The sequence below is a fragment of the Haemaphysalis longicornis genome, unplaced genomic scaffold, assembly GCF_048455015.1.
Source record: "Haemaphysalis longicornis isolate Haplotype H1 unplaced genomic scaffold, Haemaphysalis longicornis Haplotype H1 scaffold_4, whole genome shotgun sequence".
Classification (NCBI taxonomy): Eukaryota; Metazoa; Arthropoda; class Arachnida; order Ixodida; family Ixodidae; genus Haemaphysalis; species Haemaphysalis longicornis.
In genome coordinates this window covers 53417938-53441240 of record NW_027526361.1, presented here as the reverse complement: position 1 = coordinate 53441240, position 23303 = coordinate 53417938, and the positions used below count along the sequence as shown (strand labels likewise).

At 50.2% G+C, this 23303-nt stretch overlaps 1 protein-coding gene across 3 annotated transcripts in view; it reads right to left on the bottom strand.

Moving 5' to 3' along the window:
• The window catches only part of LOC144178701 (roundabout homolog 1-like), a 200984-nt gene extending 178032 nt beyond the window's left edge, over positions 1 to 22952 (bottom strand). For 2 of the 3 annotated variants that reach the window (XM_077706718.1, XM_077706720.1), the window contains exon 1: positions 22553 to 22951. In XM_077706718.1, coding sequence (XP_077562844.1) covers positions 22553 to 22673 — 121 coding nt within the window. In that variant the 5' untranslated portion in view covers positions 22674 to 22951. Of the gene's footprint in view, positions 1 to 22552 lie in introns of all 3 variants that reach the window. The other variant, XM_077706721.1, reaches the window with a different exon arrangement.
• Between the last annotated feature and the right edge of the window lie 351 nt (positions 22953 to 23303).

Below are 23303 nucleotides of genomic sequence, written 5' to 3'. Positions count from 1 at the left end.
GTCAGTGTGAGTGAGGTTTGCGTGCAGGCGGGTGTAGGCAATTTGAGCGCACGGACGTTGGCATTGATCAGGCGGAGAGCGACCAGCGCGCCAATTTATATGTATGTACAATACTGAGGCTAACAGTTAAGCTCAAAAAATGACAAGCCAAGAAGCTGTGTTGCTGAAACTTCTCATATTTTCACGTTTATGGCAAAGAGAGAACGCAATTGAAACACAGAGAAGGCGATGTATGTTTCCAGCGGACGAATCATAGCCCTGCCTGGTGCCTTTTCTAGTATAGTCTTGCTTACTGTTGCTTATTTCTTTGAACTCACGTAAGGCCGGGTTCATACTGTTGCCGCAACAGTCGTAATAACTGTAAATAATGACGTCATTTCACGCCTCAACCAACGGAGCTGAGTGACACGCCGTTTTTTTTTTTTTTTTACGCCTATAGATCACGATATGGCTTTTGCGTTGGAAGTATGAACATGGCATAATATAAAACTAGCACTTTTAATGCTGTGCGCGTGTGGGCAGAATGCTCGCTCCGAGCGTTTATTTACCCCAGTAAGCATAGAGATGCGGGCCTTTTTCAGCCCTCTCAAAAGGCGTGAATAGAAATGGAAGATTGATGTGGGATTGTAAATTTTGACCTAAGCAAAGACATTACCGATCCACATCGGACGTTGAAAATCGGAGGTTGATCAAACATCGGAGGTTAAACAAACGTGGCGAGCCCGTATTTGCATGTGACATTTCATGAACCACACGCTCCATTAACACACGCACGCTGCAGCTTGCTCCTTTCCTCGACAGATGTCGCGTTTACGCATAACAGGTCACAACAGCAACACGCTGTCCCTCCCACCGAGATACTATCATCGGCACCGGCTAGTGGTGAACGTGCCTCTCGTCAACAAACGCCGTTTAGATGCCCAGTTTTACCACAAACTCTGCCTCGACAAATATGTTCCAACGTCTACCACGTATTTTTTTTTAATTTTTGCTTTCTCGCTAACATCACCACCTAGGCGACACTGTTCCATGTTGACCTCGCTGACTCTGAAGAGCGAATCCTCGGGTGAAGGGTCTTTGACGAGGCGCTACGTCAGTCTCTCCGGGCTGACATCTTCACGCGACGGCCGGGTCGGCGTCTCCAGCGTCCCTTGTGTGCGATGGAGGCTGTGGGGCCTGCAGGTCTAGTGTTTAGATAAGGGCGTAGCCGAATAGCCGTTCCCGCGACCGGCATTCCAGTGGGCGACAACGGCGAAACAGGTATACAGGAAACGAAATGACGAGGAAAGGTCACGTAATCGAACGCGTATATCGTCATGAACTCGCCGATGGGTACATGCCGACGCTCATGCGGCACGGCGCCGTCTGCGAAGGCCACCATTCCACCCAGTGGACACGGGACGGAACCAAAAAGGGCGATAAACCTGGCGCTGCTGCCTAGAGGGACAATATATCACTATACGATTGATCTCTTCAATTATTTTTCGTTCTTCCGAAACACGGATGGCGTAAGAAGGCGTGCTCCACATCGGCGATCACCAATTTTCTTTTCAGTGTAAAAATATCGACTATATTTTAGTACTTCGTTCCCGCTGTTGTGAGCGAAAGCGCTTGGAGGTTTGTCATTGCCCTTTTTTTTCCATCTGCGATCTAGATTATACCGGTCGGACGCAGAACTCAGAGGGATACGGCCATTCTGTCCCCGGTCCGCCCTTTTAAAGTGAGACACAAGGAGGGGGGGACCATCCCGACGCCGCCTTTCCCGTGCCTTATCGCGACCAGAAGGAGAGCAGCTCAGTTCGAACCGGAGGGGTGATAACGAGGGCGACGTCGTCCGCCCAAGGCGCCTCGAACGCGCGACAAATTCGCAGGTTCCAATGCGGCCGTATGTATTTACCCGGCGCGATGGACGGTCGGTTGGTCGGTCGCGCCGGGATGACCGGACGTCGGCGCCAGCACAATCCTCGGGTAGCGCGGAGGGCGGCTATCGGACGTTGGTTCCTTTTAAACTTTTTGCCAGCACGTCTATACAACTTCATTCCACACTATCACGAAGAAAGACAGCATTCCCCTCACCCGCCCCCTGTCGGAAACCGAGAGTCCACCCAGAATGATCTTTAGATGTCGTCCTTCGCTCGTCAGTGTTGTATACCTCGCTGTTGCCGTTTTCGCTCCGAACGGAGATAGCACGCGGAAGCTTTCAGGAGAGTCGCATCGATTCGCCGCAGTTTCGGGCGTCGCGGGGTACGGGACGGAACGTCGGGAGCGTACAAGCGTATACGGCGGCTTTTAGAAGGCAGATGGGTTGAAAACCGTAGGGCTTGATAGGCAGCCACCGTGTTCGTCGTGTTCCCTTACAAAAGAGCGACCTGCCGGGAATCACTTATCAGCCGAGCGGCTGGCCGGTCGCCCAGAAGCTGAATGAGATGTCATTTTTCAAGTTGAAAGCTCCGAGTCTGCTAGAAGTTGGAAGTTGGAATTCATGCAGCCGTCGTTAAACGCATCTACTACTAGAGAGAGAGAGAGAGAGAGAGGGGGGGGGGGTCTGGCTGGAGGAATGACGCCTATATGTACAACGTCTCGCTCGTAAGGGAGAATTTGAACAGGTCTTTGATGATCAGTGGTGGGGCCAACAACGAATCCGCATTTATCTCAGTAGTGGAATGAAGTAAAAACTGCCGAGGGCCTGTTATTTGCCAAGATTGGCCGTGCTTTCAGGCGTTGGGGGCGATCAACAGTGAAATCGGGGCTTAGTGGTATGATTTGCGCTTTGGAAATCTTTATCTTAAGCCTGGTTATGTCCACTGCAGGAAGACCTCTCTCAAAGATATGCATCCACGCCTATCGAGTGCCTGATGGCCGATAGTGTGATTGTGTAATCAAGATGCTTGTGAAATAGCACGAATCAAACTGGTGTACAGGTATAGTTATTTTTTTTTCGAGCGATAGTTTTAGGATCACACGACGACATTACTTTCAGGGACCCTCCCATTCAGAACCGTATTGCTAAGTAGCTAAGATATCTCCCATATCCCGATCGCGGTTCGGTGTTACTCCGAGGCGCAGCAATAGGAAGAATCTGAACTAAAACAAGAAAAAGAAGTTGCTATCAATCAGACCAGCTTAGATAAGCTAGTGGCAACTTTCCTCACAGTCCAGAGCTCACACGCAACCTCCGTGTGTGAGCGCCACGACAGTTTGATTGTTCGCAGACGCCTTCGCTCATCGCCTCTCGTTCAGTAACGGGCGCAGCAAGTTGGAAAGTACCGAGGGGACATGTCGGCGGCGGCGGCGGCACCAGAGGAGCCCCAGGGGCCCGCCTTGGAACAAAACGAATGCCGCGGCGCGGCACACCTTTCGCGTTCATTACTGTCCGCGCCGAATGACCAGGTGTGCGGCCCCGGGAGAGGGAAGAGCCGGCCGGGAACGCGAAAAGGCGCGAGAAGCTGCCTCAAAAGCGCATGGCTCCCTGGCGTCCTCGGCACCTCTGAATGGCCTGGCTTTCCGCGGTGCGCTGTCTGGACTGTAATTAAGGTAATGAACGCGGCGGCGGTGGCGGCACAGGATGCCAGCTCCAGGCTGCTGCGTCCAGCCCCGTCGAGGCTTCGGCGTTACCTGCGGCAGACGTCCAGGCGCCGACGGGCCTGCTCTCCCCGTGCGCCGGCCTGCTTCTAATTGAGCGGCCGTGCAGGCAAGCGGGTCTCGCAGGAGCCGCGCAAAACGCGCTCCGCGCAGGAGATCTGTGATGAATGCGGCTGACTCGCTGCGCCAACAACGCGGCGGCGGCCCGCGAAGCTCGCACCGTTGGTCGACCGCTAATGCAACAGCGCGCGAGGCGTTTGAAGAGTTGCACGCGCGCGCTCTCGCAGAGCGCGAATAAAGGCACGCGTCGCTTTCCTCCTGCTTCGCCGCGGTAATTGTGTCCGAGTTTGGACGCGCTGAAGCACTCGTTAAGGCTGTTGGTCGGAACTCTGCCGCTGCCGCTGCGGGGTGTTCATTATGGCGATGCAGAGCTGGTACTTGTGCAGCCGGTGTGACCCGAAGTAACAGCTCCCGAGAGTCTTTCGGCGCCGTTCACCCAGGCGCGTGCCTTCCGACAGCAACGCGCTGTATGAACACCGCTGTGCAGTGCTTTTTGTTTGTGAGCTTTCTAAGGAACCAATATCATGGTTAGTTCGTCGCTTGTCATGGCAGTGACTCCCCTACTGCCGTTCGCCATGGAGAGGGCCCACCCTATAGTGAAGTAATTGCAGCTCAGTATTTGTGTTCGAAGAGAGAGATTCTGCGGGCCCGGTCCGAGCTGATGAAGACAGCTCAGTACTTAAACGCAGAACCTATGTCCTTTAACTCATGAGCTCGAGCGTTCGTTCAAATGTCAAAGTACGAACGCGACAGAGCGTATAAAATATGGCGAGCAATTAAAAAAAAAAAACGTGTCGCGCCAACTACGGAGCAGTAATCGTCTGGCGCATTTGTCGTCACTTCTTGTTCGAAAATAACACGAGAAAGTTCAGCTTAGGTCGGGATGAACGCTTTTCTCTCCATCTGCATTGTTTTTTCTTTCGAGAGAGAAAAAAAAAAGCGGTTTTTCGTTTGTGGCTGCAGTTGCTGCTGTTATAAGTGAAAGTGTGCAGACCGCTGCTCAGCTCGACCTCTGCAGTCGCGATGGAGCGACGCATCTCGGACGCGCCCCTGACGTGCGGCACATTCTGCCCCCGTTTTCGCGTGCCCAGTGCAGGCGGGATGAAAATGGGGGGAGGGGGAGGGGGTTGCAGGCAACGCGGTGGTGCCGGCGTTGCCGCCCCAAACGGCATATGAGTGGCGCTCAGTGAGGCAAAATACGTTCACTTATTTATGTTCCCCCAGGGCGAGAGAGCCTGGAGCAGGCACGGTCTGTCTGCCGCCCCGTGGGCCGTTTTCTCCTCAAGGCGTGGCGCCCCTCCGCGCCCCCTCGGCGGCGGCGGCGGCAGCAGCCAAGCCTCATTTGTCAGTGTCACGCGGGGTGGTGCAGTTTGACCATGTTTCGAGCGGTGTCGGTCTCGCCTGATTAATACGCTCGCTGCTGTCACGCGCGCCACGTGCGGCGACGCCTAGCGCGCATATACACACCACTGGGCCGGAACCACTTCTAGGTGACAATGTCTCCTTGCCCCTGTGCACTGCTCCTGCCGATGGCGCACGTCTCTCCATAGTGTCACACCTGTACCGCGTGGCACATAGACCTTCTCACTATGGAGGTGTTGTTTAATTGTTGAAACGAAGAAAGCTGCAACATGGCAACCTCAGCGCAAGCACAGAGGTGCCCGTCAAAGTGAACAGGCAGTCAGGTTTACAGAGGCTGACGTATTCTCTGAATAAATGTTGCGTGTGCAGGTAAGCCAACGATGGCGTGAACTTCTGAAGTGTATACTAAAGAACGCACGTCATGTATTGTAGCAGGATCGTTATAAGACCAAAAATGCCTTGTGTGACTCTGTACTAAGATGCTGTATTGCTCTTCCAGCGCTGATTATTGCATTATTTTCTAGATGCGATTACAGAGCCACAACATGACTTTTTTTTTTTTCGGAAGTCCGGGAATTACATTTCACGTGACACGACGTTTATAAAATGAAACGACCCGCCGCTGTGACTGAATGGCTAAGCCGTTGTGCTGCCGAGCCCAAGGACGCCGTTTCTATACCGGCCGCAGTAGCTGCTGTTGTTCCGATGAAGGCGAAAAGCGAGAACGCCCATGTGTCGAGATTTCGGCGCACGTTAAAGATCCCCGAGTGGTCAAAATTAATCCGGAGCCCTGCACTAGGCGCGCCTCATATGCCGGCATCGGCCCGTTAAACCCCACAATAAATTAATCAGATCTAAGTTGAAACGGTGACGATTGACACTTGAGCTTTGTGGCCACAGAGAAGTAGAAAAATAAAACCATAAAACCACAGAACCATAGAAAAATAAAAGAGATAGGCATACAGACGCACGAAATTAATTAGAAACTCGCATACGTTTGTTGTCGGCTGAAATCGAATCATTTAAGACCTTTATAGTGAAACTCGAAAGTTCGGGCCCAACCGGCCCATGCAGTGCACGGTTTGCCGAGCGTTTCAGAGCCGTAAAAAGAACTTTTACGCTAGGCTGTGGCGAAGAAGAGAATACCGATCGTGGCGACATTTGGAAGAACCGGATCGGTCGTACAGGCAACACGATTTCAGCTAAGACCCACTTTCCCAGCCGCTTTCACCGATGGAGCAAGAAGCAAGCGGAAAAAAAAAAAAAAGACGAACAGGAAGAAGGAACATTCAAGTGAAAGGTAAAAAATAAAGAGAAAGGAAAGAACTACAGCAAAAATGAGATCGGCCCGCAGAAGTGAGAAAATATAATAACGCTCTTGATAAACGCTAACACTGCCTTCGCAAGGGGGTGGAGTTCCATGTATAGCACGTGTTCGCCCTTTCGGGCTGCCCCTGCGCACACAGTACATTGACTTTGTCCCCGCCTATGCAAATAGCTAGTTTACTTGATTTTGTTTCACGACTGCCACCGCCTTGTTTGCTGGTTACGTACCACGCTCTCTGTTCCCACATTCCTTCAAGGCGAAAAACACAAAGAAATCAGCTATGTATAAGGCCCTGACTTCTCGCCGTATACTCTGCGACTTGGGATTTCCGTGCGATTCCGATAACTAATGCTCGTTCCGCGGTTTCGTCTAGCGCAAAGAAAACAAAACAAAACAAAACATGGAGTTAAGAAACATCTTTCCCCTTGAAGTAGCGAAATAAGGTTCGAGTAAAAGCAATCTTTCAGGCCGAAACGCAAAGGCGAAGCACGCGCGGGCGCGCAGATTCATTTCCCGCCCGCGAAACGAAACGTCGCTTCGCTTCCCGTAGGCCCGTCGTTCTTCAACGCTTTAATTTCGGGTTCCCTCCGGGAGTCACGCGGCAATCATCTTTAATCCTTCCATTATTCTAAGACCCGGCAATTGCGCCGGAAACTGAGCACTTCCTCCCAAGACGAATCAAGACGCTGCAGTGAATGGAAGAAGCAGAAGACGAACCTAGCGGAATGGAGATACCGGAACGGCAAAACGCCGCGAGAAAGAAACGCTAGTCATAATAGGGGGGAAGAAAAGAAACGAAAAGAAAGAGACAGCTATACTGCGTCGCACTGAATCATACATAGGTTCATTTTCCGCCAGCACCACGGCGCAGACTCCGAATCTTACTAGACGCTGAAGACAGCGCTGCACAGTAAGAAGACGGTATAGAAAGAGAACGTATTAGAGGCACCGGAGCGGCGAAGGAAGGGAAAAAAGACTGCCGCTTGCTTTATCCGCGCGAGAGTGCATATACACGCCCGCCGCGAGGAGGCGGAATTAAAAGCGCGAGCAGCCAGCATCAACGCGGCCGCACTCCAAGGGGTCCCCCGAGTCCCGAAACGTCGCGACTGCGATGTTACAATTTAATAAAGCGTGGCCAGCCGCACGAGCCCTCCCGGGCGGCTTGTAATGAGCGCGGGGCGCAACAAGATGCATCCCGGGCGTGCGCTTCACGCTGCAAGCGGCTCCAGCCAGCGTGGCTCCCGTCTCGTTAATAGTCTCGCACGCACTGCAGGGGATGGGCCTACGAATCAGTAGACGGACGGACGCACCCAATTATGAGAGTACGTAGAACCGCACATTTTTGAAACCCATCGTTTCTTACGATTTTCTCCGAAGTATTATCTAAAAGTAAAGTAATAGATACCAGGACCGTTATTCTCGTGTTTTGTCCGTTTTGTGTCCGTTTCGAAAGTGTCCATCTTGAGAAAGCTGTGGTTGGCTAAAAGCGAACACACGGATGTGACGTCATGCAAGCACGGCGAAGCTACGAGCCGCGGCTTCTCGGAGCAGACGATTTGGAGCAGACGATTTTTTGTCGCTTTGTTGTTGGTTCGCTGGTGGAACAAACAACACATAAAAGATAGGATGAAGTAGGTTTAGTCGTTTAATATGTGTTTACAAGAACGGTTGCGCAAAAGTCAACCCAAACCCCGCCTACAACTGGAAGTACGTCACAATAAAACGGACGCAAAGCGGATGATTTCAAAACGGACAAACACGAGAATACCGCCCCAGTTTCTTCTTCATCAGCGTCACTGATTCTCGTTTCTGAACTTTAAAAATATCAAAAGGTAAAATATTTAGAAGCTTTATAATACTTAGAAATGTGTGGAATATTTAGAATATTTTGAAAGGCTGTAGAATCGGGCACTGCCCGATTCTACAGCCTCTACTATCGGATGATAGGACATTTCTTGTATGGATCAGAATCGCAAATAAAATGAATGAAATGAGGGTCACTAATTTTCGCGCGACGTTAGAGGAGAATTTAGAGATCGAATTAATGATAAAAAGCAATGACAATGAAAGGTACGCGTGGTCGAAACACTCGAGCTATAGCATAGCGCGTTGCAATTGTATGGACGTGTAAATAGAGTTGACAGCCACACAGCACTGTGAGCATGCGCATACATAGGCTCAGCAGCCGTCGATTAAACTAGAGTGTTCGACTTAGAAGAGGGAGATCCAACTTGCGAGATTTAGGCTCAAATCAGATCAAACCAACGGAAGAAGAGCGTAGAAGAATAAAATCCAAGTGTCATTGTGAAACATATATATGCTTTGAAAGTAATTCGCACTTCCATCCCGAGTTTTGGGGACCATTGATTCAAACAGCGTCAACGACAGCTGTATATATTAAGTGCGCGAATGCTGCGATATATACAGGAAATTAAAACAACCAAGGAAAAAGAAAATATCCGCGACAACGTGCTGTCGATCCCATGAGGAAATCGACTCCGGTCTGCGAACATTTAATCAAGCTAGATTAAAAGTTTCACTGCGCGGGTGTCACTGCGTCGTTAAAGCAAAAAGAAAGGAAGCAACGCTGCCAGACAGACGCAAATTGCTTAGTTGCAGACAGGAGCCTGCAGATGCCCGCAAACACGAACTAATCACGCCTGTCCCTTTCGACGTCGCTTCCCCGTTTTAGCTAGTTGTTTTCGTCCAACTAAAGCACGCGTCAACTAGCCCAACATCACGATCCTCTCAACTTAATCATGAGCTGCGTTTACTGTTTAATGTTTCCTAATTGTGTCACTGTGCCCGGTTTGCAACGCAGAGATTGATTGATTGATTGATTGTAGGGTTTAACGCACCAACGCAACGCAGACGATGAGGCGCGCCATGGTGGAGGGCTCCGGATTAATTTTGCCCACCTGGGGACCTTTAAAGTGCGCCGAAATCTCGTACACACGGGCGTTTTTGCTTTTCGCCTCCATCAGAAAAGCGGCCGCCGCGGCCAGGAATCGAACCCGCGACCTCGTGCTCAGTTGCGCAACGCCTTAGCCACTAGTACTGAGCCACCGCGGTGGGTTGCAACGCAGAGACTGCACCTGTCAACTGCACTCCAGAAATTCGACAACCAGCCATTAACTGCGCAGACTGTTTTGTATCACAGGCATTGCCCATCACAGTCTCAAAAGGCCACAAAAGCATTACTTCGTTTTTTAAAGGACACGGGCTTGTCTGAGCGATTGCAGAGACACCGTGTACCATTTTTCATTCGTTATTTGGTTAGTTTACATGTTCAGTTTAGGCTTTATTAACCCCACCACCACAGGTTTCCTGGACTGAGGCGATCTACCAGCTCGTACCGGCAAGGACCAAGTCCTAGCTAGTCATTTCAGCCACTAAACGTTTATCTCTCTCTCTCTCTCTCTCTCTCTCTCTCTCTCTCTCTCTCTCTCTCTCTCTCTCTCTCTCTCTCTCTCTCTCTCTCTCTCTCTATTGCTCCTCAAGGTCTATTCGCCGTCTTTAAATTCCCCCTTTCCCAATTCCCATGCATACGGTAGCCGACCGGACAGTAATATGCTTAACCTCACTGCCTTTCATGCACTGTATTATCCTTCCCTCCTTCCTAATTCGACCGCCACTGCTTTATCGTCATTTTTTTTTGTATTTACAGAAGCCAACCCCGTTTCACAGGCTGGCTCTTCACACGCACGGCCATGGAAACAACATGAGGATGAGGGAGAGAGAGAGATCAAAACGGAGGAGGAACGGGAGGAAAGATGAATGCGCTGTGACGTTGGCGACGCGCGCCACGCACGCAACCTCACGCACGCCGGGAAGAAGAAGCGTGCCGCAGATTGCGTGCGCGTCGATCTAGCGTAGATGATCGTTACGCCGCTCTGTTGATGTTCAGGGAGCTAAACGGAGGAGCTTCCGTCGACGGACGCCGGGCACGCGCCTTTGATCGCTCGCCGTAAATTAGAACGGCCCGGTTTACTGGCGGAGCGAACGGGCACCTCACGCAACGAACGACGTGGGTGGCCTTGTGTGTTTACCCCGCGCAGTAAATGAGCGCCAGATGATTCTTCAAGGAACGTAAATCTGAGTCGCGGTCGCCGCAGCCTCAAGAAGAATTGTCATGTGCCAGCGAGGCCTGGCTGTGCGTGCGGTTCCCGATGAGCTCTTCTGTCTTGAACGAACAAGACGTTCCACTGGCCTCTCAGCAAAAAACAAACAAGAAAAACATTAAAACCGTTCCAATCAACGTGAAAGCTGACGGAAGTGCAGAGCAGTGATTCGCCATATTGGGCTGTAGCGCCGTTATCCGCTCACTACTACCACCCAAATCAATTCAGATTTCCCGCCTCCGTTGTGCCCGCGCGCCCCCTGCCTGAAACAGCGCCAGCGGGAGTTCTGTTCTTTTTGTGCTTGTTTTTCCTCCCGCACGTGCCGGCGCTGCACTGACACTTTTTTTCGCTTATACTATCACGAAAACCAACCCAACGACCGTTTTGAACTAAATGAACGCGGGTGCTGACGGTTAATTAGTATGTTTAGCGTCAGATGTAACTGCGGTTTTTTTTGTTTTTTTTCGCTAAAAAACGGGGAGACGTATGACAAGCGCCAGCGTTTCACGAGTTTCGAACAGTTACGACTATTTAAACCGCTCGGTTTTCGGAGCCCCTGCGAGACGCCCTACGACGGAACGACGGACTCTACTTGGGCCCGTTATCTCGCGGCACCGCCTGATTCCGGCACTCTTTTGACACCGACCGTTACATCGAGCTACGACGACAAGGCGAGCCCCTAAAGCGATCCGCACTTAAAACATTTGCGGTTTGTGTAATGAAGTCAACTGTGATAGCAACCCTTTCAACCCGTTGCTTGTCCTGTTCCTTGTATATATACGCCCACACTACTTCGGATTTCATGCTGCACAACAATACTTCACTGCAACGATCTGCTTCTGAGGACAACATCCTCAGGTGGCAACACTCTGAGGACTACATCCTGCTCTACGAAGCCAACGGTGTGGACGGACATGTTCAGGCGAACCAACGAGCCGCCGCTGTTGCTTTTTTCCTCCTCCACCATCACGTTTCCGTGATTCCCAGTAGCTAAGCACGATTCGATTATGGGCGTGCCTTTTCCATTGGCATTCCAATTTGCCCGTGATGGAGAAAGATATACATCACTGGCGTTGCGCCACAAACCGCTCTGTCAAACTCTGGGCTCCAACCGCGGTATTTGTTCGTACGATAACACACTGCACTGGACGCCGCCTGATGCAACCTGTGGCGTTCAATTTCTTTTTGCACCCGAAAAAAAAAAAAACTAGATTGAAATAAGCTGCGCGGAGCTACACATAATAATCACGTTGTAGCGACGACCGGACACGATATCCGTCAATCGCGAGAGAAAATGTCGCAGGAAATGTAGGACGAAAAACGGTTCTATTGACTGCGTATACACGGGGTCAACGGCTTAGCTCGAAAACCTTGCCGGACGCTTCGATGTCGCCGGCTCTGAACGCAACAATGGGAGTGGGCATTGTTACGAACGTGTGTGCGCCGCTTATATGTGATACTAACGTCCTCACAAGTGGCTGGGCCAACATATCTGCTGTTTTGTTTTTTTTTTTCGAACAAAAGCGCGCAGCTGCTGGTACACGCGACGGCTGCGGGTCACAACACGAGATACGAGCTCGGAGACACGAGCTCGACACGAGCGTTGAGTGTGTGTGCGTGCGTTCGTCAATGTGGAGCGCGAAACCGCTACAAGCACTCCGAGAGACGGGCCAGCCAGACAGTCAGTAACTTTGTTAGACAAAGGTCGCTTTGTTCCGTTAGCATTCAAAACGGTCGCACTGTTTCGTACTCCACGCATATTTACACAGCGGCGATGCGGATCACGCCCGATTTGTATGCAGGTGTTTCGTGACAGGAGTTGACACGCCCGAACTGGCTAGCCAGTGCATGTACTTCGAATTCGGGCGTCCGTTCATTGTTGCTTGCCCGATCCGTCACTGCCGATGTTGGCATTCAGGCCAGCGCTCCCGATTCCGTCGAAGAAACAACGTGGTCAGAAGAGGAGAAAGCGGCGCGCAGGGCCGGCGAAGTCATCGCGGACGGAAGAAAAACGACTGGGCCGTTTTTTTGTGATGGCTTCCTTTGCAAAATTAATGTCTCGGCGTTGCGCAACCGAGAGCAACAACGCGGTCGCATGTTCATCTCTTGCAACGCTCCCCCCCATCCCCCATCTCCTCCCGTCTCTCCTTAAATTCCCGGAGGCATTTCCGAAACCTTTTTTTTTTCGTGTTCCCGCCGCATAACGACTGGCTTAGCGGCTGCTTTTGACAGTGCTATAAGTTAGGCTATACATCGCAGGGGGCGGAATCCTTAATCGTGCGCCCACGTAGAGAGATTTACCAGACATATCGCCATTTCTCAAGTTGCAGTTTTGAGACTAATTCGAACAGGCTTATTTGGACGATTGCGTTTCGTTCCGACAGGGTAATGTGATTTTCAAGAAAGTATATACTGGCTCTTGAAGAAATGAAGTCGCGCAATTCAGACTGAGTGACCACCGATGCATGCGAGCTCTGCTCGGCCTCCGTTCTCGAACTGAATAATCGAAAGCCTGCGTAAATGAAAAAAAAAAAAAAAGAGAGAGAGAGGACATTTTGTCAACGAGAAATTTGTCCCGTTTTCTTAGTGTTACTTTTTTGCTGTTACTTTTTAAAGCTAAATGGGTTTTGTTGGAGTCTATTCTTAGTCGGTCCAAACTCTCGATTGCCTCAGGTTGCACTATGGACTCAGCCTTTCAAAAAGAAAAAAGAGTTAGGTCATCTTCACAAGCCCGAAACGGTACTTGTAATCGCCTAAGCACCTCAGAGTGGTTAGGAATAAAGTAAAAATGTTGTAAGGTCTTCCATTTTGTTTGAGTACGGGCGGTTCATGCAGGGAGGATGCATCGAAACCAATGCATAGAGCTGAGATTGCATGCGCCGGGGCGATTCGCTGAAATCAGGGGAGAACAGAATCGGGGCGAATGAACCAACGACTCCGTTGAGCTAACCTCGCCGGGATCCCGTTCCGGAGCCCCTGGCGATCTTTGCCACCAAATAGGTTCCGACTACAGTTAGCAGCAGCAGCAGCAGTGGAAACAGGGTGGGTCATGGACGCATACAAACACGCGTACACTGCGACTTTGCCCCCCTCCGGCGCAACACATCGGTATCGGGGAGCGAACCATTGTAACCTCAGGCTCCCCCGTGTGAATCCGCGGCGGTCCACGGCGCGAACGAGGGAGAGAAAGTAAGCGGGGCGAGTCGGCGAACACCCTTTAGATCGCACAATGCATCATCATCGCGCGTAGTTTTCAGGGGCGAAGCACCTTAGGACCTCGCTTTGTCCGGGGCTTGGCGTCCGCGTACACCGTGTTGCGCATGCGCGAGGAGCATTGGATTGGATTGGATTGAAATGGATTTGATTGGATTGGATTAAATTGAATTGTATCGGATTGGATTGGATTGTAATTGAATATACTGTACACAAGCTTTGTCACTCATTTGCATGCGCGAGTGGGCAATTCCACGGGTGATTTAGTGAGAACGATCCCCAGTGCTTCGCCCACTCGTCATGATTCACATCGTGAAGATGCGTGAATTTTTTCTGCAAATGATTCTTCGCCACTTTCATCTTACTCCACTGGTGTTTCTTTATTTTTATTTTTTTTTTAATTTAGCCAATGAAGTTAGCGGAATGGTCCGTTCGCGAGAGGGCGGGGGCAGGCTTAGTACCTCGAGGGTGGCACCGGTCAGTAGAAGCGGCGGCGTTGGCGGCCCGTGTCGGCCCTTTGTGATTCACCCTTCGACAGCTGCGCTCTTTCCGATCTCGGGCGTCATCGATGCGGGCGGCGGCAGTGGGCCGCGGGGCGCGAAGAGGTACACACAGCGCCTGTTTTGTGCCGGCCGCCACGCGGCTTCTCCTTTGGCGGCGGTGGGCAGGGCACAAAAGGAAGACGTCCCCGTTCGCCGGCGCAGGGGTCAAACGCGTGTCCCCTCTCCTGCAGGGGCGGCAGAGTCAACGCTCTCGTTCCTTGTTTGCGGAACGACGCCGCCGCGATTGTGTGAAGGAAGGCGACGCGGTCGGCCAAGTGGCGCGGTCGGAAATCGTGCGCGGGGCGAGGCTCTGAATGAACGGTTTCGCCGCCCGTGTTTGCGAAAAGAGAGCGCGAGCGGCGAACCGCGGGCCCAACAAAACGCGCGCGTGATGTTAGCCGATCCGCCGGTGGTTACGAGATTTCGTCAGCTGGTCGAGCCCTGTCTCGGAAACGGCTGAATGGCGCGCTTACGCCAGGTTCGCGCCTACCTAGCAACCCGAAGAAGGCTAACTCGAAAGAAGAAGAAAAAAGACATACACTTGAGATCAATGTCTTGTGCAGCTGGAAATGCGGGCAGTTTACCAAATTGAGCACAAGTCCTTATAAACTGTAACAGAGTGGTGAGCTGGGCAAGTTTGTATGGTGTCATTCTGTACAACAGCGCGAAAAAAGACGTGGACGAAGGGAACGGACAGGACGAGCGCTGATTCACAATTAGTTTATTCAAGGGGTGCGTGCGGAATGTAAACGTGCGGAATTATTGAAGCGTTTCACAGCAGAAAACTGGGAGACGATTGTGTAAGCAAACGTCGATAGCGCTGTGCGACAAAGAATATGCGTACTTAACTAGCACCTGCCGCCATGCTTGATGTTCCTACGCTTTGTAACCCAGTTATAAGCCCGGGAGTGGCCCTTTGTTTATTCTTCATGCGTTCCACGTTAAGCCTTTGAGTGTTGACTATGTGGGAGAGGGGGTACGTACGAGGGAGTGTGTTCGATTTGATTGCTTTGTTTTCTCTCTCTTTTCTGTTGTATACGTTTATATTCCGTACGCATACCGTGAATAAACTAGTTGTGAGTCAGCGATCGTCCTGTCCGTTCCCTTCGTCCACGTCTTTTTTAGCGCCGTTGTCCAGAACAAGTCCTTATTCTGTGCTCTGTCCATCTCTCGACCGAATAAGCCGTTCAGTTTAGGGAAATATTTTATGCGACGAGCACCGCAATGATTTATTCGTCAGTTCTCTAAACCTAGCACACTGAAGAGTAAATAACACGTTCAATTTTAAGAATAACAAGAAATTGTTGGGAGTATACCGGGTTTAGAACGAAACCCCGAGGGCCGCAGCGCTAAAAGTGGGAGTTTTGCGCCCTGAAACTACGCCTGGGCGACGAGGCACGCCGTAGTCGACGGCTACAGATTGATTGAAAGCGCCTCTAGCGTGCACGGAAACGAGGGTAGTTTTTGTATTTATCCACCACCGTAAGAACAGCCACCGCGAAAGTACGCTAACCCGTGACTTCGGTCGCAAATCTATATTCCCAAGCCGCAGAGGTTGTGAAACTAATCCGTTGCATCACCGATCAACGCAAGAAGGCAGGCGGGACCGCAGCTAATCAGGTAAGAGTCAGGCCGTGTAGACAACGCGCGGCGGCTGTGATTGTTACTATTTCTTTGCGTGGGGGTTGACGAATAGACAAATGCATAGCATACAAATAAAAAAAAAACATTCTGGGTATCTTTTCGCCTCCAAAAATACCTTATGAAATGACCGCGCATAACTAAGCGCGTCAAAATGCGTATTTGCGTTCGCGCGCACGTTCTTTTGAAATTTATTCGCTATCTTTCCTGCAGCCGCAGCTCCTCCGAAGCCGTTCCTATTCATTTAAGGTAAATGCTAAGACATATTTTCAATTTATATTTTTACCAATACGAGAACCGGAAAAATTACGAGCTGCAGAGAAATGACAGTATGTTTGCAATCAGAACTTCCGCAACATTGGAGTAAGTATCGGAGGACACTCACTTTACTTCTAAAAGAAATGGAATATTTCATTTCGATTTCTTGTGTTGGGAGGGACGTGGGGCGAAGCGAGGAAATTGACCATTCGCCTTGTATTTCTCAATGATCTCTCCAGTTTCGTCACTAGTACGGGGCACATTCCACATCACAAGTTTCTCATCCCTTCAGAGTATATACATACCATACAGGCTACGTGCTACTTTGGTCGCGTTAAAAAAGGGCTTGCCGATATATATTTGGTTCGCTCACAAGATGCCCGAATCCGCGAATGAGGCGCACGAGATACAGAGCTACCCGATCCATAGTTCGTAAATCCCACACAAGAACAAACCACACTGACATTCATTCCTTGTTGTTTTAACACGAAAGTGTTTCATTCCAGGATACACAAAGACTTCGCTGAACGTCATATCCGCCACGGAAGTGACGCCAGTACAAAGACGCAAGAGGCTTGTAAAGGGTGCACCCCTGCACAGAGGGTCTTCTTGCGGGGAAGGAACCTTTAGTACTAAAGAGTACAGTCGGTAAAAGGCTTGTCTATAACACAGCGTTCGTACTCTCAGCCCTATCCTGCCCCGCCGGAGCGGGATTTGAATAAAACTACTGCGGAATTCTGAAGTCCTTCGCTTTTGCCTCCGACATGTTTGGAACGAGTATGTTTTGGCAGTTTTCCGATGTAGCTGGTTGAAGTTGAAGCGTTGCGCTGCTGAGCACAAGGTCGCGGGTTCGATTCCCGGCCGCGGCGGCCGCTTTTCTGATGGAGGCGAAAAGCAAAAACGCCCGTGTGTGCGAGATTTCGGCGCACGTTAAAGATCCCCAGGTGGTCAAAATTAATCCGGAGCCCTCCACTACGGCGCGCCTCATCGCCTGCGTTGCGTCGGCGCGTTAAACCCCCACAATCAATCAATGGTTGAAGTTGAAATCGCTGTTATAGACAAGCGTTTTACCGGCTGTACGTTATACCTAGGGATGTTCGTTTTCGGGTTTTATATTTTACCACGAAAGTGTTTTATGCCGGGATACACCAAGATTTCACTGACGTCATATCCGTCACGAAAGTGACTCCAGTACACCTTTGCCGAAGCGACCCGCCAGCAGGACGTCACTCACCAAGCACACCCCCAAGACAACCGCCGACCCGCAAACCGTGCTCAACTGCATATTTCGCTGCACATTTCACTTTCATGTTTTACCTATTCCTATGACAGAGGAATCAACTACAATTTTTTATTATTCAATTTTTACTGCCTTAAGCGCGATACGCATCTTGACATCGGGACATTTGGCGTGAACGCGCGCTACAAATAAGCCTTGAATGGAGTAACAATGGAACAAATTTTGACACCGAAGACTGCTGCCGTTAACGCACGATTCGCACAAGACGCAAAGTTTGGCATCAGAACAAAAGGAGGTGACGCTCGGTTCTTAAGTTCTCGGTGCACGAGGGAACGGCCTTATGTATACGTAGACTCCGCTCCTGGGAATGGTACAGCTACTTCAAGCCACTTACCGAGACCCAAATAGGATGGCATGTTCTGTATAGCCTCTCGTCGACGCCAATCTCGGCCGATTGCAGGGCGCGCCGAATATATCCAGCCGCTGCCGCGTACTCGAGGCCAAACAACGAGGCGAAGCCGTCTTGCGAGTTGGTGCAACACCCCGTCCACTTGGCCACATCGTTTTCGAAGTACAAAGAGCCACGATTCAACGCAACCACAGCGCGCAGCGCAGGGTTTCTTTGCTTGATACTGAAAGGCAACCTCATTGTTTTTGGTATTTAAGATATTTGGTATTTGCTTTTTTTTTTGTGTGGATTTAAGTTTTTAGCACGTTTCACCGCGACGGCGTTGACGTCGCTAATCGCGGGCTGAGAATAAGAGGCGCAGCGTTAGGCCGGGTTCAGACCGTTGCCGCAACTGTCGTAATAACTTTAAAGAATGACGTGATTTCACGTCTCAGCCAACCAAACTGCGTGACACGCCGTTTTTTTTTTTTTTTTTTTTTTTGCGCCCTTAGATCACGACATGGCGTTTGCGTCGGTAGTCTGAACATAGCCTTATACGCCATGTCGGTTCGCACATGTTTGAAGTCTTGAAACGCGAATGAACTTCCTAGACGCAAGCGATTTTTGCATCTCGGCACGGTTGTCGCTGATTTAACTGCTACTTAAAATAATGTTAAAATGAGATCTCCCCATAAGCTGTAAACGGATGACGTTACTATAGCAACGACCGCGCGCCAATGCTGGTGTCGCCTCTACTAAGCAGGGGGGGGGGGGGGGGGGAGGAAACAATCCCCCCGAGTTAGTACGTGTCACACACACCACGGGCATCATCGTCGTCGTCGTCGTCGTCGTCGTCGTCGTCGTCATTAGAGCACGTGCATAGAGTTGGATTTTCCGCAAGGAGTCGGTGCACCACCGACGGCGCAAGTCAGCCAAAGAAAAAGAAAGAGAGTGAGAGAGAGCCATCGTTTGTATTTTTAAGGCACAAGTTCCCCCTTTTCGGCACCTGAAAGTTTTATTGCGGCATTGGCCACACATCCAGATGGAGCTGGAACCCAATGTTTGTTGTCTGATCACCTGTGTTTCCGCATCGAAAAGTGAGGCTAAACTACTACAGAGCTGCGGGAAAGCCCAAAAAGAACGAGTCATGACCTCTTTCGTGGTACTTTCATTATTTGCGGATTCGGCGTGCTTTGCTCAATGTTTCCATCGAGAAAAAAATATTTCCGCACGACAGTACACTCCCGTAAACATGAATTCGAAGGGACCGTGAAAATTTGTTCGAATTGTTCGTATTCAGTTTGCTGTTTCTCTTTTGTAAACAACTTCTTCGACCGCCAAGACCCAGTTTTTCTAAGAAATGCATGCGGAGTGTGTCTTTCTTGCCGACCGACTGGAAGACGCGGCTATTACGGGGTGAGGAAACCGTGCTGGCCGAGCGTAGCCGGAGCTCGGGTTTCCGCTTTGTAGAAGATTACGCGCCCCTTGCGGTGTTCGCTTCGGGCTCCGAGCCCTCTGCCTAGCTCCAACGGCCGTTCTCGTCTTTTGCACTGATTAATTTAGTGTTTTGTCTCAACTACTTTGTTTACGTCAATAATTGTCGAGGCGCGCGTTTTCGGGTTCAAACTTTGCGTCTGTGTGTGATTGGCCCTTTCCCTTTGGCGGGAACGTGGCTGATTGGAGTTTAGAAGTGTCTCCGCGATTGGCTGCGAAAAGTGTGTCCAGAATGCGCTTTTTTCCCGTGGGTCAGGTTGGAGGAAATATAAGGCTGCTCCACCGGCTGCTAGTAGTGGCCTGCACCGGGGACTCAATCGAGTAACGCTGCCGGGCCGGGAGCTTAAGCCGGGAGACCCTCACCAGTCAGCCAAGTACTCTTGCTCTCTAGCCTATTTTCTTATTTAATGTAATAAGGGCATTGTTTGAAGTTCGTATGTGCTAGGTGTCACCAATGTTATCAGTAAATTAAAACAGTTAACCTTGGATCATCCTAAACCTTCTCGACTTCCTCACTACTGACCACCATGCTACTGTAGCGGTAGTTATTCGCCAACTTTTGTCGTTACAGTATTATCACAAATTCGCCCCAAGCGGACGTTTTTTTCATTGTGCACGTTACAAGAGAGAACAAGTTTTATTTGTCTTAACCATGCAATAACCGAGTTCGTCTTAGCGAGAGTCTACTGCATTTCGTTTGAAAATATCGTGCCCATAAAATTACTATCTTCTTTTTTTGTTTTTCACTAAAACCGGCGGTGTCAACAATCGGCAAGATTCGTTGGTGTTTTTTCATGCTCAGCACGACACTATACACGGCTGTTTCCACTAAGACACGTGCAAGTGTACCGGTTTACTAAGCAGTAATTAGGACGCTGGTAGCAGGGGAAACGTATATCAATTGCAAATAACATCGCTGAGATAATTTCACATATCCTGCGGTAAGAAAATTATCTGGTTTGAGAACCGCCGATAGCGGTAATCTGCTGCTTTCGTGAACGAGTGAAGCACGAACGACGGTGTAAAATTTGCATTTCGGGAATAACTACTCCGGACAAACTGGTGAATATTATCGAAATAATAATAGGAATGTGGTAGCGGTAAACAAATGTGCTCACGTTGCCTCTTTTACCAAAAGAAATGTTTTCGTACACTTCCGGCATTTCCAGGAAGCCCAATTTTCCTTTCCCCACTTTTGATTTTTTTTTAAATTTAGAAAGCATAATTTATGAACGACGCTAATTCCTGGAAAGACCTGGCTGGCAACAATCGGTAATCGCGTTGTATAAACCTCGGATATTTCGAGTCCAGGAATGCGAAATGCGCTGAAAGTCCCCACCCCCGGCCACGCGGATGAACCTTTTTTAGGAGAACCCTCGTCGTCGTCATAAGCGTCGCATTTCCCCTCAACTACCAAGCACGAAGCTCCGAGGGAAGAATTCACGGGTAACGCAAATTGACAGCACTGTATCGAGCAACGATCAAGGTGGCTGGACCTCGGAGCGTGCTTATCGGCCAAATACGAAAGTTTAAAGGCGATCATCTTTCCGCAACAACGCGCATTTGCGTATGAACAAAACTTTGGTCTGAACGCTTATTTCTACTCTTACGCTCCCACGGCGGCCGGTTTCGTGCGTTCGCAAGAGTTTCGAAATTGAACAATTTTCTCCGCAATACTCACAAGAAACAAGGTACCGACACCCGGTGCCACGCCTAGCGGCGCTGCGACGTCGTGTTTCTAGACAATATGGCAAGGTCAGGCGATTCAGAGAAAAATCCAGCTCCTTTAAATCGAAAATAATGTATCATAATGATGACGACAGCCGAAAAAACGTACGGAATTTTTTTTAGCTAGGCATAATTTACCTTTACTATGGAAAGTTTCTTCTTTTTCTTTCTTTGCTGCTTTGCACCCAATCAGTCGCTAAACAGCCCGCAAATGTATCCTTATGGGTTCAAACATTTAATTAACTCATTAGATTGCAGAGCAGACGTGAGTGTGCTTTTGAAGCTTTGCGCGCTCGCCGTCGAGCGTAATTGCGGACATTGCACGCATGTATTCGCGTGGCACGAGAGTATCAAAAAGACTGGTCAAGCAAGCGAACTTAATGTAACCGCATGAGCGTGCGTTGGTTTTCATCTATATACGTGACGCAGAAGCGCACAATAGCTTTTGAGGTGCGCCGCCGATATAGCGGTGGTTGGCGGCTCGGTAAGATGAAGCACTTTGGTAAATGCGAATTTTTAGACTGGATTTCCTTGTTGATAATGGGCTTTTGAGGGCAACAGAATTTACGAAAACAAACTCACTCATGTTTCTTAACGACAGCCGTGAATAAGGCCACGCAACGGTATGCACGAGGGGCATCTGTGTGGTCACCGGGTTTTTCCATTGTTCTTGAACAAAGATAAACCGCTTTTCAAGTGACAAGCCGTTGTGTGCTCCGCATTGAAGTCGGACAGCGCAGCTGGTACTAAAGATATTTTAAAGTAAATTATTCCAGGGTACTTACGACTGAGAAACAAAAAAAAAAAAAAAAGGAGTAACTCAGCTACATTTAACACGTGGCGGTTTTCGAAAGGCCTCTCGTAAAGCTTTTAGGAGCTGAAAAAAACACCTCGGTGAAGATTTGTTTTCGTCGCAAGTTCTCTTTTTTATAGTCACCGATACCCACAATTGTTGGCAGTTAACAAACAATGATATATTGCAAATAAACGAACGCCTGTAAACACCATCAACCTCCCTCCCCCCCCCCCCCCCCCAAAAAAAAAAAAAGCCGTACATCGGAAAGTAGAGGGCGTACCCGACATCCAAAATGCTGGAAAATTACTTAACCATCAATACGATAGGTTGCATCTTTAGGTTCGAGAACGTTAGATTTTTTGGCAAAGTTCCGCATTTCTCAAGGCACCTGAGGTGAAGTGATTAGAAAAGGAAGCTCCCGGGAGGAGCTGCGCACGGAAGCAGTTCTCCCTTGCGCCACCAGGAAAATAAACGAATTTTAAACACACAAATTCCACATTATGCTTTTCCAAATTCATTGCGCCATGACGACTCGCCAGAACAATAACCTCGCGTCGTGATCGTGGTTTGAAATGACCACTGACGACCAGAGTGTTCACTGAGATACACCGTAGGGTGGCGTGTACATAATACACCACGCAGACAATGCTTTATCGTGTAACAGGATTAATGTCATCGTCCATAACACACGCGCCCGTCAAGTCGCGCGCCTTGAGGCGTCAACCACGTTTCCGAGTCGCATCCCGAGCGAGGCGTCAAACAACTTTCCCACGTGAGCAGAACACAGGCCAACAACTTACGGGCATCAGCGGCGTCTGCGGTCCACGCAAGCAGCCAAAGGGTGGCTATAATCCGAGAGGCCGTCGTTATCCAGAGGAGTGGTCGCTGCTGGCAGTGTTGGTGACCGGGACGTGGTGCCATGGCTCGAAGCCGGCCGCGATCATGCTACGGTTCCCACCAGCGGTGCCACACTAGCGCACAGCGGCGCGACTTTCTCGCACGTCCAGCGAGCGCCGTGGTCGCGTGCCGGTCGCGTTCTCCCGGCTCCGATCTTTGTGAACGAGCAGTCAAGGGCGGCGCCGACGCACGAGTAGCCAGCGCGCCCGACAAACACTACGCGAACACCGCAACAGAGACAGACAACACGCCACCGCCGCGAGCCCGGACGCGTCCACGCAGACGCCTCGTCTGCGAAACGAACCTGCCGCCGCTCCCGCCGCCGAACAGCGGAGCTGCCGCGAGCGACGCTAGCGCCACTCCGAGCGTCGCGGCTGCCTGAGCCCCTCCGGTGAGCCTGAGCCGTCAGGAGGCCCCGGAGCGGACCCGTTTTCCTGGCACTATGGGTGGATTCGCGGTCGCCACCGAAAATTCGACAACACGTGGTCAGCAAACTATCATTTGGTCGGCAGTGTGTTCGACAAACTGTCGGCCTAGACGTCTGAGCGCTTCTTGAGTTGGTTCAAATATTTCCGGCCCAATTTCTGTTATAGTCAAACAAGCGCTTCAGACGAACGTTGTAGTATAAATGTTGTGGTTTTAAACGAAAAAAAA